Raw genomic sequence first — 16,863 nt, 5'->3', positions numbered from 1 at the left:
TGTAATTGTCGTCCCTTCACATTCTAGTGTGTGGTCTGGTCATCATACTTTAGCCACGTTATTGACTCATCACCTGCATAATCAAATGTAATTATTGTTATAAAGAGCTTCCTGGCGCTTCAGAGCCCATTTAAATATAAACAAAGCCGCCAAAGATACAGCAAAGATGTTAAGGTCCGTAAGGATAGCTGCGTAAATGTTGATGAATCCGGGACCAGGACGGCCCTCTGTGGCTGTAAGCAGTACTCACCTAGTTGTGCTTGCGTTCATTCATGTATTGTATTGTATTACTCAGATTATTATATTACTGTATTGTATTATTCATTCATGTATTCCTAGTGCATTCTATTTGTTAACTACTCTTGACACTGAAAAAAATTCATCCTAATATCTCTATGGCTCATTTGAGTACTAAGCTTCCACCTGTCCCCTTGTGCATGTTCCACCCCATGTTAAATAGTTTGTCTTTATCTACCCTGTCAATTCCTCTGAGAATTTTGCAGGTGTTGATCATGTCTCCGCTAACTTGTCTTCCAGGGACGTTGGTTTAATTTCCATAGCCTTTCCTCATAACTCATACTTCTCAGTTCTAGGACTAGACTGGCGGCATACCTCTGAATCCTCTCTAACTTTGTCGTGTGTTTAACTAGGTATGGACACCAGGCTGGAGCTGCATACTCCAGGATTGGTCTGACATATTTGTATACAAGGTTCTTAATGATTCCTAACACAAGTTTCTGAATGCAGTTCGTATGTTGGCCAATCTAGCATATGCCACTGATGATATCCTTTTGATGTGGGCTTCTGGGGACAGGTTCGGTATATCAACCCCCCAGATCTTTCTCTCTACATGATTCTTAAAGAATTTCACCTCCCAGATGGTACCTTGTGTCCGGTCCTCCTGCTCGCTTCGTCTATTTTCATTACTTTACACTTATTTAAGTTAAATATTTGTAGCCATTTGCTGGACCATTCATTCAGTTTGTACAGCTCATCTTGTAGCTCTATCTTCTGTCTTTATCCTGATCATATTTTTAGTATCATCAGCAAACAAAGAAACTCACTGGTTTCTGTTGCTTAGATACTCCGTTGTCCACTGGAGCACCTTACCTGTTTCTCCAACTTCTGTACTAGCCTCTTATGGGATACTATGTCAAAGGCTTTCTTAAAGTCTTAGAAAATGCAACCTGCCTACCCTTCTCTTTCTTGTCTATTTTTTGTCACCTGGTTGTAGAATTCTATTGAATCTGAGGACCACGACTTACCATCTCCGAACCCAGCTTAGTGTTGTGCCACAAAAACCGTTATATGAGCTTTTTCCACACGATCTTCTCCATCGCCTTGCATGGTAGACAAGTTAAAGAAACCTGCCTGTAGTTCAGTGCCTCTTGCCCGTCACCTTTTTGTATATTGGGACTTCATTAGCCGTCTTCTAACTTTTCGATAGGTCTCCTGTTCCCTGTGACCTATTATACACCGTATAGAGTGGCACACACAGTGCTTCTGCACCCTCTCTTAGTATCCACGGTGAGATTCTATCAGACCCCAACAGCCTTTTTGGAGCCGTAGCTTCACCAAGGCCTCGGGAGGCCTGGTCGACGACCGGGCCGCGGGGACACTAAGCCCCGGAAGCACCTCAAGGTAGGCCCAGTATAATCCTGAATCAGTTCCCTGTTATACGAAAAGTGTTTAAACTGAGTTTTATCAAGGCCGTTTATCTCATGCTACTAAATTTCAGTCTGTAAATGTATAGACATCCATAATATATTTACTCTACAAAGGCTCATATTAGATGTTTCTTATTAATTTTCCTTTTTGCCAATATACATGTCACCTCTTTTCTTGAGTAAGGTATCTGTGATTGTTGTTAGAATTATAACTTACTATTATCTGAGCTGTGTTTTACATTTTAAGTATCCTATAATGGGCCTTTTACATTGTACAATTTACGATTATAAGGTGTACCATACCCTATTATTATTACGCCTTTCTACTCTAAATTAATAACTATGTAAGCTAAAGAAATAATATATTTCCTAACATTTATGAATAAGATGATTCAATTTATTTGAATTTTATTTCTAATTTATTCCCTCGAAAATCACATTTTTCCTTTTCTCACTTTATCGTTTGAATTAAAAGTATATTCAATTCCGTGTTTTTTAAAGCAGCCAACAGAGTGTTCTCACCATTTGGCAGAAATCTACCGAGATAGGTTACATATACACAGAGACGTGTTCCCAGGTTCTAAGTATATACAATGAAGGTTTATTTAAGTCCAGGATTATGTTCAAGACTAAAGTAAACTGGCTACTTCCCTGGAAACACAAACCGAAACTGTCTCTATTTTCCGCTTGTTACAACTTGTAATAAAGTTGTTACATCTTGGCTTAACGTGTTTATGACGTATTAGAACGTTGTTACAACTTGCTATATTGGTAGTTATAACTGGTTAGGTGGCGTGAAAACTTGTTCGAACGTTGTAGCAACGTCGTAGTTTCGGTGTGTGTTTGGCGGGTTGGTCAGTAAGCTATTGTGGCTGATCTTATAATCTTCCGGAAGCTGATAGACCTTAATCTCGGTTTCAAATCAGGCATAAATAACATTATTTCGGAACATTTGTTTGTTTTTAAAAAGTAGGTGATCCAACTAACTAAAGTTAGGCAAAGTCTCCTTTGAATACGTTCTAATATGGTTGTATGGTAATAGGTAGACCTGACACACCAACACTCATGTGATCTGCCTATTAGCTCCAACCTTTCGATCCTCCTCAGGTACCCGTTAAGGTCATTGAAAAAAAATTGACTTAAGACATTTACTGCTGGGAACTAGAAGGATAGAAGAAAAATCTACATTCTATCTACGTTTACACATTTAAAATCTTGTTTCTCATATTATGTTTACTTCCATTTCACATATAAATTGACCAATAGCCTTTTTTCATTTTTTACATTTATAATTAAGGTAATTTTCATAAATTATCATATTTTCATAACCTTAACAGTAAGAAAAATTAAGGATCTCATATAATATATTCCTTTCTCTCGCACTATTATTCTATACACATACAAATAAATTCACAATTTTATGTTAACAAATAATGCTAAAATACGAAAATTGAATGCAGTTGTTATATAATAAAAGTAATAAATAAAATATAATGTAACAACTCATAAATAATAAAACCGCATATAGTCTAGTGTGAGAAAATCATTTTAAGCTTATATATATTGACCTAGTATGAAAGGCTCGATTTGCCTAACAGGCAGAGTGATTTTCGTTATCTTCAAATATTTCTTTCCAAATTTGTATATTCCAGTTACTATTATTATATTAGCATCATGAATTAATGACTTGGTTATAATAGGTATTATAACTTGGTTATAATAGGTATTATAACCTAGGTTAGGTAATTATTTACATAATATTAAGACATCACAAATAAAAGTAATTATTTATACCCCCAGCCTAGGAAGGGGTGTAAATAATTACTAATATTTCTTAAATCAATAAACTTAGGTCTACCCTGACCAGCCTATGTCCGTCCCATACCCCAGACCATTTTCCCTACAAATTTGAGTAAGACTAGCCCCCAAGCGTCTGGCCTCCAACTTTGGACAGATAGACAAACACGGACATTCTCTCAGAGTATGGCTAAAATTTAATTAGAATTATCTACAAAAATATATCTTGTTAATAATGGAAGGTAATCTACATTTAGATAGTAATCATTTAATAATGACAAATACCTTGGTGATAACGAAGAAGGTCGTTGTATGAAGTGATAACAATTAGAATAAGAAGTTATATTGCAAACTGCTGCTACGTCTAACACAATATACCTCCGTAGAAGACGTGACATCTTGGGCTGATAAGAGATTAACGTGCCAAGACTGAATGTCAGAACTGAAGGAGACAAGACGATGTCGTAGGATGACTTAAGGCTCCAGACAAGTGATGTATGGGAACATACATCCCACCTATTTGCAGCTACAAGAACCAGATGAGGATATAAATGAAGACATCGCATAGGAACATAATTAATCTTATGTGAAAATTTTAGCAATTTTCACTGGACGGCATTACTGGTTAAGTATGATTTCAACACTCCGAGGAGAAACGTATTAGACTATTAAATCCTTCTAGTAAACTCACCCAAGAGATCTGTCCTGACTTCGCAGAAGAAACACTACCGATCCTTCCTCCAAAGAGAAATATACACAAATGATTTGCACTTCCTTAGATACTAAGACCAAATAACCCAACGTCCGAGCACAGAAGCTAAGCCAGATTGGCAGAGAACACAAGGATCTCTCCTAACAGCAGCAGCAAAACGTTTTGACTCTTATTTTTAATAAAGCCTCTTAGAAACTTTAATCACCCGTTGGTCCAGATGCACCAGCACTCCAACTAATGATCCTTGACCTAACATTCAAATATACAGCTCTTTTCAGAAGCAAGTAACAATATTACTACTTCGTAAGACACAACCCACCCAGGACAACTGGCCTTCTACGAGACAACCCACCCAGGGTATCTTGAGGTTATCTTGAGATGATTTCGGGGCTTTTTAGTGTCCCCGCAGGCCCGGTCCTCGACCAGGCCTCCACTCCCAGGAAGCAGCCCGTGACAGCTGACTAACACCCAGGTACCTATTTTACTGCTAGGTAACAGGGGCATAGGGTGAAAGAAACTCTGCCTATTGCTTCTCGCCGGCGCCTGGGATCGAACCCAGGACCACAGGATCACAAGTACAGCGTGCTGTCCGCTCGGCCGACCGGCTTCCAAATAGCCTCCTGACCTTCTACGAGACACAACCACCCAGGGTAGCCTCATGCATGGCCTACGAGACAATCCCTCTCGGCCTCCTAGGAAGACAACCATGAATCACTTGACTCCTACATCTTGTCCGAGCTGAGTTCGACGGAGGCTGTGGTGGAGGCTTCGTTACTGGCCTCGCACGACTCGTCGAAGACTCCTGACGAGGACCTGAGGGAGTGAACTTCCCCTGACTTTACCCTCATCCCTGGGTTCAGTGGAGCCACCTGCAGATAAGAGAGAAGGCGGGTCATAGGGATAACTGGAGAGGGTCCTCACCAGTGGCCCGAAATGAGCAAAAATATATTTGGCGCCATAATGTTAGTGGAAGGACCAGGGGCCAGATTCACGCAAGCACTTACGAACCTGTACATCTTTTCTCAATCTTTGGCGGCTTTGTTTACAATTATTAAACAGTTAATGAGCTCCGAAGCACCAGGAGGCTGTTTATAACAATAACAACAGTTGAGTGGGAAGTTTTCATGCTTGTAAACCGTTTAATAAATGTAACCAAAGCCGCCAAAGATTGAGGAAAGATGTACACGTTCGTAAGTGCTTTCATGAATCTGGCCCCAGAATACTTAAATGGCGTAACCTTTTGGGGTCAACCCTGGCACTGCCGGGTACCTCATCCTGTTTATGTCATTATCAGGCAGTTAAGACAATTCTCAACATGTTTCAAGTTCTTAAAAGATACCAAAGATGTCCATCAGTGTTAAGTATACAGTACATGTTACTTTACATTCTCGGGCAGCCGCAGAGAAGTGAACATTTCTGAAATATATAACTTTTTGGTCCAAGTTATATATAGTCGTAATTCATGACTCGTGGGTTCAATCTTAAGAAAAACAAACCAACGTTATAAAATTCAACAAGTTTTGAAAGCAAAGTGAGTATGAATGAGTATGAAAATCACAGTATAAAATGCTGTGATTTTTGCTGTTTAGAGCTGCAAATTTCTGTGTATGTAATGTTTCACACATCATATTACTCCATATTGAAGCACTCCTCTCTTACAAACTCACCTCCTTCATTTATTTGTATTCATCACAACACACTCCCTCACTGTATGTTTGTCCACAACCACACACTCCTCCATACTACCACACGACCTATGTCATACACACTCGTGCAGTATGCAGCCCCGGCATTGAACCCCTACAAAAAAAAATAAAAGGATCCAGGGACAGGAAGTAAGGCTAGTTTTCTGAGCTTATGAATCTGAATTTTGTGGAAAGTCTGAAGGAAGTGGAATAATGTGGAGCATGATAACAAATATGATAATAATAAGGATTAACAAAACCAAGAAACATTTGTTCTTTGCTTTCATACAACCTAAGATTAACTCTTAGCGTTAAATGTCAAACGTTCATAATTTAAGCGAGATAAGAATAACTGGATAAAGAACATTGACATTACAGAATAAAGTTAAAATCTCCGTCACTTGAGACCCTTCCACTTTATGGGACCACGAGGACGACACTTACCACATCCGGGAGTGGCACTTCCTTCTTGGCATCCAGGGACTTGGCTCTCAACCGGGGACGACCTCTCGACCTGACACGAGGAGAGACCACAAGTTACGAAAAGATGATTGTATACTCATCTCTCTCTCTCATCTCTCACTCTCACTCTCACTCTCATCTCTCTCTCATCTCTCTCTCTCTCTCTCTCTCTCACTCTCACACACTCTTTAACTCTAACTCTTACCATTTGGTCACCATTTAGTCCGGGAGACATCTCCCGTCACGCAGGGTGCAGTCGCACCTCCACAGATCTCCAGTATCATCTCTTGATACTGGTAATGGCTCAAAAGGGGCACCACTTACGGGCTATTCATGCCCGTGCCACCTTTTGGGTGGCTTAATCTTCATCAATCAATCAATCTCTAACTCTCCCTCACCTAGAGCGAGCCTTCCTGAAGAGGCTGCCGGTGTCGTAGTAATCGAGAGCCTCGTGGTCCAGCCTGGGCAAGGAGCGTACTCCTACAGTTTTCCTGATGGGGCCTTTCCGCGGGTCCAGGATCCTCTGGCTGGGCCTGATTCCTGACTGACCGCTACTGGAACACAAGGGCGCGCTCCACCGATGTCATTACAGGCCAAAGAGAGTAGACATTAAGTGAGGAATAGGTGGTAGTGGGTATGAAGAAGTCGCATGAGTCGTCAGTAGGTGCTAAATGTTACAAGATATTAATAAGGACCATAAAATGTCAGTGAGAAAGACATTCGTTAAAATCAAAGAATTTACAAGATATATAAAAAGTAGCTACTAGAGGACTGAAACGTTTACTAACAGGTCAGGAATAGGTCACTAGGCGTTAATAAAACACTACACTTAATACTATTAACACTAGGTGTTAATAAAATAGGGACATAAAAGCCATCTCTGGGCCATTTTAAACAGTACCAGTCACAAGTGTTCACTCAACACTATAAAGTTGTTAAAAGTATGCAGGGAAACTTAACAATAAGGAAGATATATAAATTATAAGTGCCACTGAGAGCCAGAAATGGGTCAATAAGAGACAGAGCAAGTAACCAGATGTAAAGACAATACAAATATTAGTCCAAGTGGGACACTAGAAGACAAAAGAAAAATCACTTTAACAAATTATAAATCAGGATTTCCACAAATTTATGTTGACCAGACCACACACTAGAAGGTGAAGGGACGACGACGTTTCGGTCCGTCCTGGACCATTCTCAAGTCGATTGTGTAAACTTGTGTAAACACAATCGACTTGAGAATGGTACAGGACGGACCGAAACGTCGTCGTCCCTTCACCTTCTAGTGTGTGGTCTGGTCAACATACTTTAGCCACGTTATTGTGACTCATCGCCTGCACAAATTTATCTATTTATTACAAAGATTCATAAAGGATTGGAAAAAGATCACCCAGTCACTTTATTCAATATATGTTTAGAAGCAAGGGTCACTCGGGTCACTAAGGTTGGTTACGACTAGTTACGACTACATTGATAACTGCCAATAAAGGCAATTAGAAGCTATAACGTGCTCAAATCCACAAGGGCAGTAACGAGGATTCGAACCTGCGTCTGGGAGCATCCCAGACACTGCCTTAATCGACTGAGCTACGACAGGGTTAAAAGGGTTGCTGTGTGCTATAACGTGCTGTCTCGAAATAAAAAATAATTTATTTAACGCTAGAAAACGTCACTAGGGGTTAAAGAAGGGCCTACTGAGGAAGATAAAAGGTTGCTTTGAGTTGAATAACAAAAGCCGAACAATCAATTACTAAAGAACAAATATCAATAACACAAAGTCAAACAACACATTAAGAAACCAAAACTCAATTCCAGGAATAAAATCAACAAAATCATTACAATTTAATAACACAGTTAATAGAATAATAATTAATAATAATAATTTTTATTTAGGCAAAGGTACATACATAAAGAGATTTTACAAAGTTTGTTGGCTTTATAGATAGGAGCTAGTACATACAATGCCTAAAGCCACTATTACGCAAAGCGTTTCGGGCAGGAGATTAACAGGGGGGGGGGGAACAGGCTGAAACTGGTTAATGAATCGCAGAACAATTTATGTTAAATCATTATGTTAACGAAATATAGTTATTTCATGATATTCATACAACACTGATGTTTATATACACCCATAATTGTATTTTTGTTTTAATTTGCACTGTAAGAAATACAAACTAATACAACAAAGTTCTACAATCGTTGGCTGCTTTAAAGTTCTAGATTTTATTCAAATATTTTCACAAGACACGCTCAATTTAAATTTATATATATATATATATATATATATATATATATATATATATATATATATATATATATATATATATATATATATATATATATGTATGTGCACACACACTCACACACTCAAGCGTCATGCGGCGAGAGACAAGCAAAACAAATAGTTATATTAGTTCATACCATCATAGCATTCTTTACTAAAATTAGTCTAAAAATCTAATGTTAAGATATTATACGTTGAGTCCGGTTACCTTCGCTCGCGAACAGCATCGAGCACAAATCTGCTGAAGGAAAGGTTGTCTGTCAGTGTGTGAGCCGTGTGACTCGTCCGTGGTGGGGTGTGGGGCAGGGTGCTCTGACGAGTGGTGTAATTACCTAAGTGTAGTTACAGGATGAGAGCTACGCTAGTGGTGTCCCGTCTTCCCAGCACTCTTTGTCATATAATGCTTTGAAACTACTGACGGTCTTGGCCGCCGCCACCTTCTCACCTAACTTGTTCCAACCGTCTACCACTGTGTGTGTGTGTGTGTGTGTGTGTGTGTGTGTGTGTGTGTGTGTGTGTGTGTGTGTGTGTAATTATCAGTGAATGTCAAAAGCAACATCAACATAATTTTGATACGCCATGGGTTCTTACCATTTGACAGCGTCCTAATGGTAAGTGGTTGTACCTAAGGAGAGGCATTGTGATCTAAGCGAGTCACCAGGTCTTTCGAGTACGAAGCCAAATAGTTCGATGAAACATCAGTGTTGCCCAGGTTTTAATGCAACCCGTCCTCGACTCAAGTCCATTACATCCAGCGGTCGACCCCACAGACGCATTCATAAATTTTAACATGCTGTTTACTCAAAACGGGAATTTTCTCAAGTATAAATTAATATTATAATATATTAGCATATTGTGCACTATATAGGTATAGGTTAGGTTAGGTGTTTAGGTTCTGTTGGCGATTATTTGTATTTGTAGTACGTGGGTGAAGCATTTATAGCGTTGTGATTCGAACAAAATTCGTCAGTGAAACACTTGTTCCGGATATGTTCGAACGTCAGCAGTTGTGAGTCGTGTGTAAACCGCTTTTCATTCATAAACAGGGGGTTGGCGGGTGCATGGAATCACTTTTGGATCTTTGTTTGGAGGACGGGCTGTTTAATGCAGCCCGTCCTCCAAACAAAGATCCAAAAGTGATTCCATGCACCCGCCAACCCCCTGTTTATGAATGAAAAGCGGTTTACACACGACTCACAACTGCTGACGTTCGAACATATCCGGAACAAGTGCTTCACTGACGAATTTTGTTCGAATCACAACGCTGTAAATGCTTCACCCACGTACTACAAATACAAATAATCGCCAACAGAACCTAAACACCTAACCTAACCTAACCTATGCCTATATATGCACAATATGCTAATATATTATAATATTAATTTATACTTGAGAAAATTCCCGTTTTGAATGAACAGCATATTAAAATTTATGAATGCGTCTGCGGGGTCGACCGCTGGATGTAATGGACTTGAGTCGAGGACGGGTTGGTTTAATGTCACTTGCGCTCCGGAATTTGGACGTCAAAATTTCGAAGCATTAAATTTTAGAAGAGGGTGTAAAGCGTTTGAGGGCAGCATTTGCATTACAGTTAAGAGATGTATGGATGAAAAGTAGAATTATAAATTGCTTTAATATTTAGCGTGTAAGAGGACCCGAGTGCTATTACTGTATAGTGCCAGGAGCTGGTGACGGTCTCACTGCTGGTTGTGTCGAGTAATTATGAGTAGCACAGCCTAAGCTCTGGTGCCGTGGGTGAGACATGGATGAGTGAGTATAACAGTGTGACGAATATACAGCCAGGAGCATACGACTTATGTTAAGAGCATGCCAACAGTTTGGGAAACTTTCTTGTTGGTGTTTATATAACAATTGCAATTCAACTTGTCTACGATTAGGACTATAAATATATCCTGTTCTTTACTTTCCAAATTCCCTTGCCCCTCCAACACCAACCCGTTCTCGCACTTTCGTATAGTCAATATTGACTTATTAGACTTATTAATTACGAAGCAATAAGATGCTTATCTTAACATACTAAGAAGGTTAGGTAAGGTCGGTGTTTTCTATGAAGCTTTTCAAGGTAAACTAGTATGTTTAGTATGTCACATATGCACGTATTAAATAAGTCAATATTGACTGTAAGAAAGTGCGAGAACGGGTTGCCAACACTACACTGTTACGCCCTTACACTCGCATACCTCCACTTGACTCCGCCTGGAGAAGTGACTGGAGTTGATCCTCTGGTGAAGGGACTATCATAGTTGATACTCTGCTGGCGCCACAGGTGTTCCAGCGACCTGTTGACGATGGTGAGGTCGCCCGTGTAGGCTCTGATCAGCTCCTTCAGGTGGTGGTACTCCTGTCACCATTTACAGAATATAGAGGCATCAGTTAGTGGGGCTTCTGGATGACTGCTGGACGTTACTGGAAATATTATGATGGTTATGTGAGCCAATGATGGATACTTAAGGTTAGAGAAGTTGTCGTGGGCTTCTGCACGCTGTAATTCCTACCCTGGACTTCAGGAGCAGCTCAAGGCTATCGGGGCAGGACAAAATAGAGAGATTGTGACAGTCATTAACTAGACAAATATTTCAAAGGAACTTAAATGAGCGAAGTTTGAGTGCCTAGAACCTGAATGAGTGGAACCGAATTGTGCCAAATTTGAGTGAAGGAGTCTTGAGTGATGGTGACTTGAGTGATGGTGACTTGAAGAATGTTATGTGAGTAAGTAGGATATGAATGAGTTAGACTTTAGTAAAGATGACCTGAGTTAGTGAAAATTGGGATGCTGGAACTTAATTAAGAGGGACTCTATTGAATCTAATTTGAGTAAGACATGTGACTAAAGTGAGTGAAAAATATTGAATGAGTAGAATATAAATAAGAGTAGCTTGAATGATAAGTGTTACTTAAGTGATTGGTACTCGATTGGGACTTAAGTGACCGTAACGTGGAGAGAACCTAAATATGTAAGACTTGAGTAAACCTACCCTGAAGGTGTGGGGGTTTGAGTGTTGTGTGAGAACTGAGTGGGAACTCAACTTCTCTCTCTCAAGGTGGAGTATTACCCACCTTGGAGTGTTGACCAGACCACACATTAGAAGGTGAAGGGACGACGACGTTTCGGTCCGTCCTGGACCATTCTCAAGTCGATTGTGTCGATAATTCACAATCGACTTGAGAATGGTCCAGGACGGACCGAAACGTCGTCGTCCCTTCACCTTCTAGTGTGTGGTCTGGTCAACATACTTCAGCCACGTTATTGTGACTCATCGCCCACCTTGGAGTGGTTGTCGAGGACCCAGCTGAGGTTCCTTAGGTCACTGTACAAGTTGTTTCGCTCTTTCTCCAGACTCTTCACCAGCCGTAGCAACTCAAACTGACAAAGAAACACATGTATAAGGTGTCCACTCAACACAAGATGACCTGGCCAATCTGGTGAAGGTAAGGTGAGGCAAGTTATTAAGATAAAGCACTAAGCCGGTGTGGTTATATATAATTTAGATTGTACACGAGAACAAGGAGCTGGGATATGAGAAGGGAGTAAAGGAACGGTTTCCGACCACTTCAACACTGGAGGTCGAACACCGACTTTGCAAGATGTGAGGCTATTACTGAACCGACCAGTCCAACTGGGTGAGGGACAATAATGGAAGATGTGTCCTGGTACGATGACTGTAAATACCCAATTAAACCAGCAAGGAAATATTTGCAATAAGAAGAAACCCCAAAATCAGCACAACACACACTTATATAAACAGGGAAGATAATCTTTATCAACAGGAATTCAACAAATATTAGCAGTAAGTAATCTTACATCTACAGGAAGAACTCCCACATCTACAGGAAGAACTCCCACATCTACAGGAAGAACTCCCACATCTACAGGAAGAACTCCCACATCTACAGGAAGAACTCCCACATCTACAGGAAGAACTCCCACATCTACAGGAAGAACTCCCACATCTACAGGAAGAACTCCCACATCTACAGGAAGAACTCCCACATCTACAGGAAGAACTCCCACATCTACAGGAAGAACTCCCACATCTACAGGAAGAACTCCCACATCTACAGGAAGAACTCCCACATCTACAGGAAGAACTCCCACATCTACAGGAAGAACTCCCACATCTACAGGAAGAACTCCCACATCTACAGGAAGAACTCCCACATCTACAGGAAGAACTCCCACATCTACAGGAAGAACTCCCACATCTACAGGAAGAACTCCCACATCTACAGGAAGAACTCCCACATCTACAGGAAGAACTCCCACATCTACAGGAAACAAACCCACGTCAACAAGATACCGCAGTAATCCTAAAGTATGTGACCTCCAGGACTCACCTCATTGTACAGGTCCAGGTCCTGGTCATACGTGTACTCCTGACCTGTGGAAACAGTTTCTACAGTATTCAAAAATAATAATATACCAACATCCAGAGCAAGAACAGATATCTACAATTTTCAAATATCTACATTTTCTATCTCAAATATCTACATTTTCTATCTCAAATATCTCGCAAATATCTACATTTCCTATGCATCAAACTTGGTAGGTTAGGTGGGTTGTTCGGGGTCGTACGTTTCTGGGTTAGGTTAGGAGGTTGGCTTTTTTACGGAGAGGCAGCTCCAAGGAACGGACTGAATCACGAGTGTAAGCAACCGTTAATTACCGACATATGATCCAGCCAGACTGTACTCAGACTGGCCAATATCTGCCACTCAACACATTCATCAGGTAATTGCAAAAATAATTTCATTATATAGTACTTTATACATTTACAAGGGACTCATAATGAAGACTACCTAGAGAGCTCTAGGGGAGGAGGAAGACTACCTAGAGAGCTCTAGGGGAGGAGGAAGACTACCTAGAGAGCCCTGGGGGAGGAGGAAGACTACCTAGAGAGCCCTGGGGGAGGAGGAAGACTACCTAGAGAGCTCTAGGGGAGGAGGAAGACTACCTAGAGAGCCCTGGGGGAGGAGGAAGACTACCTAGATAGCTATAGGGGAGGAGGAAGACTACCTAGAGAGCCCTGGGGGAGGAGGAAGACTACCTAGAGAGCTCTAGGGGAGGAGGAAGACTACCTAGAGAGCCCTGGGGGAGGAGGAAGACTACCTAGAGAGCTCTAGGGGAGGAGGAAGACTACCTAGAGAGCCCTGGGGAGGAGGAAGACTACCTAGAGAGCTCTAGGGGAGGAGGAAGACTACCTAGAGAGCCCTGGGAGAGGAGGAGGAAGACTACCTAGAGAGCCCTGGGAGAGGAGGAGGAAGACTACCTAGAGAGCCCTGAGGGAGGAGGAGGAAGACTACCTAGAGAGCCCTGAGGGAGGAGGAGGAAGACTACCTAGAGAGCCCTGAGGGAGGAGGAAGACTACCTAGAGAGCCCTGGGAGAGGAGGAGGAAGACTACCTAAAGAGCCCTGGGAGAGGAGGAGGAAGACTACCTAGAGAGCCCTGAGGGAGGAGGAAGACTACCTAGAGAGCCCTGAGGGAGGAGGAAGACTCCCTAGAGAGCCGTGGGGGAGGAGGGGAGGAGGAAGACTACCTAGAGAGCCCTGGGAGAGGAGGAAGACTACCTAGAGAGCCCTGGGAGAGGAGGAAGACTACCTAGAGAGCCCTGGGAGAGGAGGAGGAAGACTACCTAGAGAGCCCTGAGGGAGGAGGAGGAAGACTACCTAGAGAGCCCTGAGGGAGGAGGAGGAAGACTACCTAGAGAGCCCTGGGAGAGGAGGAGGAAGACTACCTAGAGAGCCCTGGGAGAGGAGGAGGAAGACTACCTAGAGAGCCCTGAGGGAGGAGGAGGAAGACTACCTAGAGAGCCCTGAGGGAGGAGGAGGAAGACTACCTAGAGAGCCCTGGGAGAGGAGGAGGAAGACTACCTAGAGAGCCCTGAGGGAGGAGGAAGACTACCTAGAGAGCCCTGGGAGAGGAGGAGGAAGACTACCTAGAGAGCCCTGAGGGAGGAGGAAGACTCCCTAGAGAGCCGTGGGGGAGGAGGGGAGGAGGAAGACTCCCTAGAGAGCCCTGGGGGAGGAGGAAGACTACCTAGAGAGCTCTAGGGGAGGAGGAAGACTACCTAGAGAGCCCTAGGGGGGGGGAGACAGAAAGCACCACCAGATAAAGAATTAAACAAAGAGCTAACCTTGCTTAATCTTCTCTCTGGTCTTGTCGGCTTCGCTCTGGTACCAGACGGTCTGCTCCTGTAACTTGTCGTTCAACTCCAGCTGCGCCTCGTACCTCAGCTTGTACTCGCTACCTGCCACCAACACAAAGACACATTACCAGGAAGCAAGGAAGAGGGACCTGGTTACCTGGTTGATACCTGGTTGATGAGGTTCTGGGAGTTCTTCTACTCCCCAAGCCCGGCCCGAGGCCAGGCTTGACTTGTGAGAGTTTGACGACAACATTTCAAGGACGCCTGGAAAATGAACAAGGACATTACAAGGATACCAGGTAGAGTGATAAAATCCTTACAAGGATACCAGGTAGAGTGATAATATCCTTACAAGGATACCAGGTAGAGTGATAATATCCTTACAAGGATACCAGGTAGAGTGATAAAATCCTTACAAGGATACCAGGTAGAGTGATAAAATCCTTACAAGGATACCAGGTAGATTGATAAAATCCTTACAAGGATACCAGGTAGAGTTATAAAATCCTTACAAGGATACCAGGTAGAGTGATAAAATCCTTACAAGGATACCAGGTAGATTGATAAAATCCTTACAAAGATACCAGGTAGAGTTATAAAATCCATATAAGGATACCAGGTAGAGTGATAAAATCCTTACAAGGATACCAGGTAGAGTGATAAAATCCTTACAAGGATACCATGGCGAGAGACAAGAACATTATGATAACACTAGGAATATGGACAAGGATATTATGAAGACACTGAGGAGACAGAAAGGCTCATTGATAGCATGCCCGGAAGAACTACAAAGACACAAGGAAAATGAACAATGGTAAGACAAGGACACCAGCAAGAGGGACAAAAACATTGCAAAAACATCATAAAGTTGGACATGGACATTAATATTTCGACAGGGCGCATCCGATCCCACGATCGTCGTCGCCCCTAAATCATCACAACAATATTACGACAGGACATGACAGTAACAATAACAAGACAACAATAACACAACAATAACAAAGCAACAATAACAAGACAACAACAACAATCAACAACAACAATCAACAATAACAATCAACAATAACACAACACCCACCTTCATCGTTGCCCTCATCAATGTGTGAAAGTTGTTTCTGCAGTTCGTCTACACTGTGCTGCAGGACGCCCACCGACCACTCTATGGTGTCCCTGGTGGAGTGGTACTGTTAGTGGCTGAGGCTACCTCGGTATATGTGGGCGGCTACTGGGTATATGTGGGCGGCTGGTGGGTATATGTGGGCGGCTGGTGGGTATATGTGGGCGGCTGGTGGGTATATGTTGGCGGCTACTGGGTACAGGTTGGTGGGCAGTGGATACAGGTCGTGGACTACTGAGGTATAGGTGAACGGGTGGGCTGGAAGTGGATATACGTGAGCGGGTAATGGGTATAGGTGTGTGGGTAGCGGGTATAGGCGGGTAGTGACTGTCGGAGGGGTTATCACGGTGTATAGTGGGTGGAGATGGGCGGGTACAGGAGGTTGGCAACGTTTTATAGGATAAAATTAAACATATGGGACTAGTAAGGTGCATATTATAATAAAATTAGTAATATTTATATATAATGTCCATTAAAACTAGACTGGAGAGCGTGTACGGGGGGGGGGGGGTCGGTCTCCCAGGAGGCTAACCCCTTCTGGTGGTGACAGACCCCGAAGATGGGAGTCTACCACCCAGAAGGGGGTCGACTCCCCGGAAGGGGGTCGGTCTCCCCGGAAGGGGACTCGGTAGTCATGGAAACACAAGACACTAAGCGCTGAATTTGGCCACGAGACTAAGGGAGGTAGGGGAGGGGGGAGAGGGGGGAGGGGGGGGGGAGGTAGGGAGAAGGGAGGAGGAAGAGGTAATGGAAGGGTGTGGAATGGAGGGAGCACATAGCGTAATAAATTCTTAGAACGTAAACAAAGGACTCACAAACACACACATATGCACACACAAAAGTGTGTCATAGTGTATGTGTATGTGTGTGTATATTCACATCTAGGTAAGTACACACACACATCGGTGGACAGCGCTCGATTGTAGTAGTCCAAAGGGCCCGAGTTCGATTCCCGGCATAGGCAAAAACATATG

The 16,863-nt window shown here is 42.5% G+C and overlaps 1 protein-coding gene across 9 annotated transcripts in view; it reads right to left on the bottom strand.

Moving 5' to 3' along the window:
• Nucleotides 1-2,801: 2,801 nt before the first annotated feature.
• The window catches only part of LOC123772652 (uncharacterized), a 23,898-nt gene continuing 9,836 nt past the window's right edge, over nt 2,802-16,863 (bottom strand). For 4 of the 9 annotated variants that reach the window (XM_069303429.1, XM_069303435.1, XM_069303431.1 and 1 more), the window contains 9 exons: nt 15,851-15,942; nt 14,761-14,874; nt 12,964-13,007; nt 11,894-11,992; nt 10,809-10,969; nt 8,816-8,848; nt 6,722-6,877; nt 6,306-6,375; nt 2,802-5,045 (listed from right to left, as the gene is read on the bottom strand). In XM_069303429.1, the coding sequence (XP_069159530.1) occupies nt 4,899-5,045; nt 6,306-6,375; nt 6,722-6,877; nt 8,816-8,848; nt 10,809-10,969; nt 11,894-11,992; nt 12,964-13,007; nt 14,761-14,874; nt 15,851-15,942 (916 nt within the window). In that variant the 3' untranslated portion in view covers nt 2,802-4,898. The remainder of the gene's footprint in view (nt 5,046-6,305; nt 6,376-6,721; nt 6,878-8,815; nt 8,849-10,808; nt 10,970-11,893; nt 11,993-12,963; nt 13,008-14,760; nt 14,875-15,850; nt 15,943-16,863) is intronic. The other 5 variants (XM_069303434.1, XM_069303433.1, XM_045765908.2 and 2 more) reach the window with 5 other exon arrangements.

The sequence above is a fragment of the Procambarus clarkii genome, chromosome 50 (assembly GCF_040958095.1).
Source record: "Procambarus clarkii isolate CNS0578487 chromosome 50, FALCON_Pclarkii_2.0, whole genome shotgun sequence".
NCBI lineage: Eukaryota > Metazoa > Arthropoda > Malacostraca > Decapoda > Cambaridae > Procambarus > Procambarus clarkii.
The sequence above is the reverse complement of the archived record's forward strand: the minus strand, read 5'-3'. Positions and strand labels throughout refer to the sequence as shown.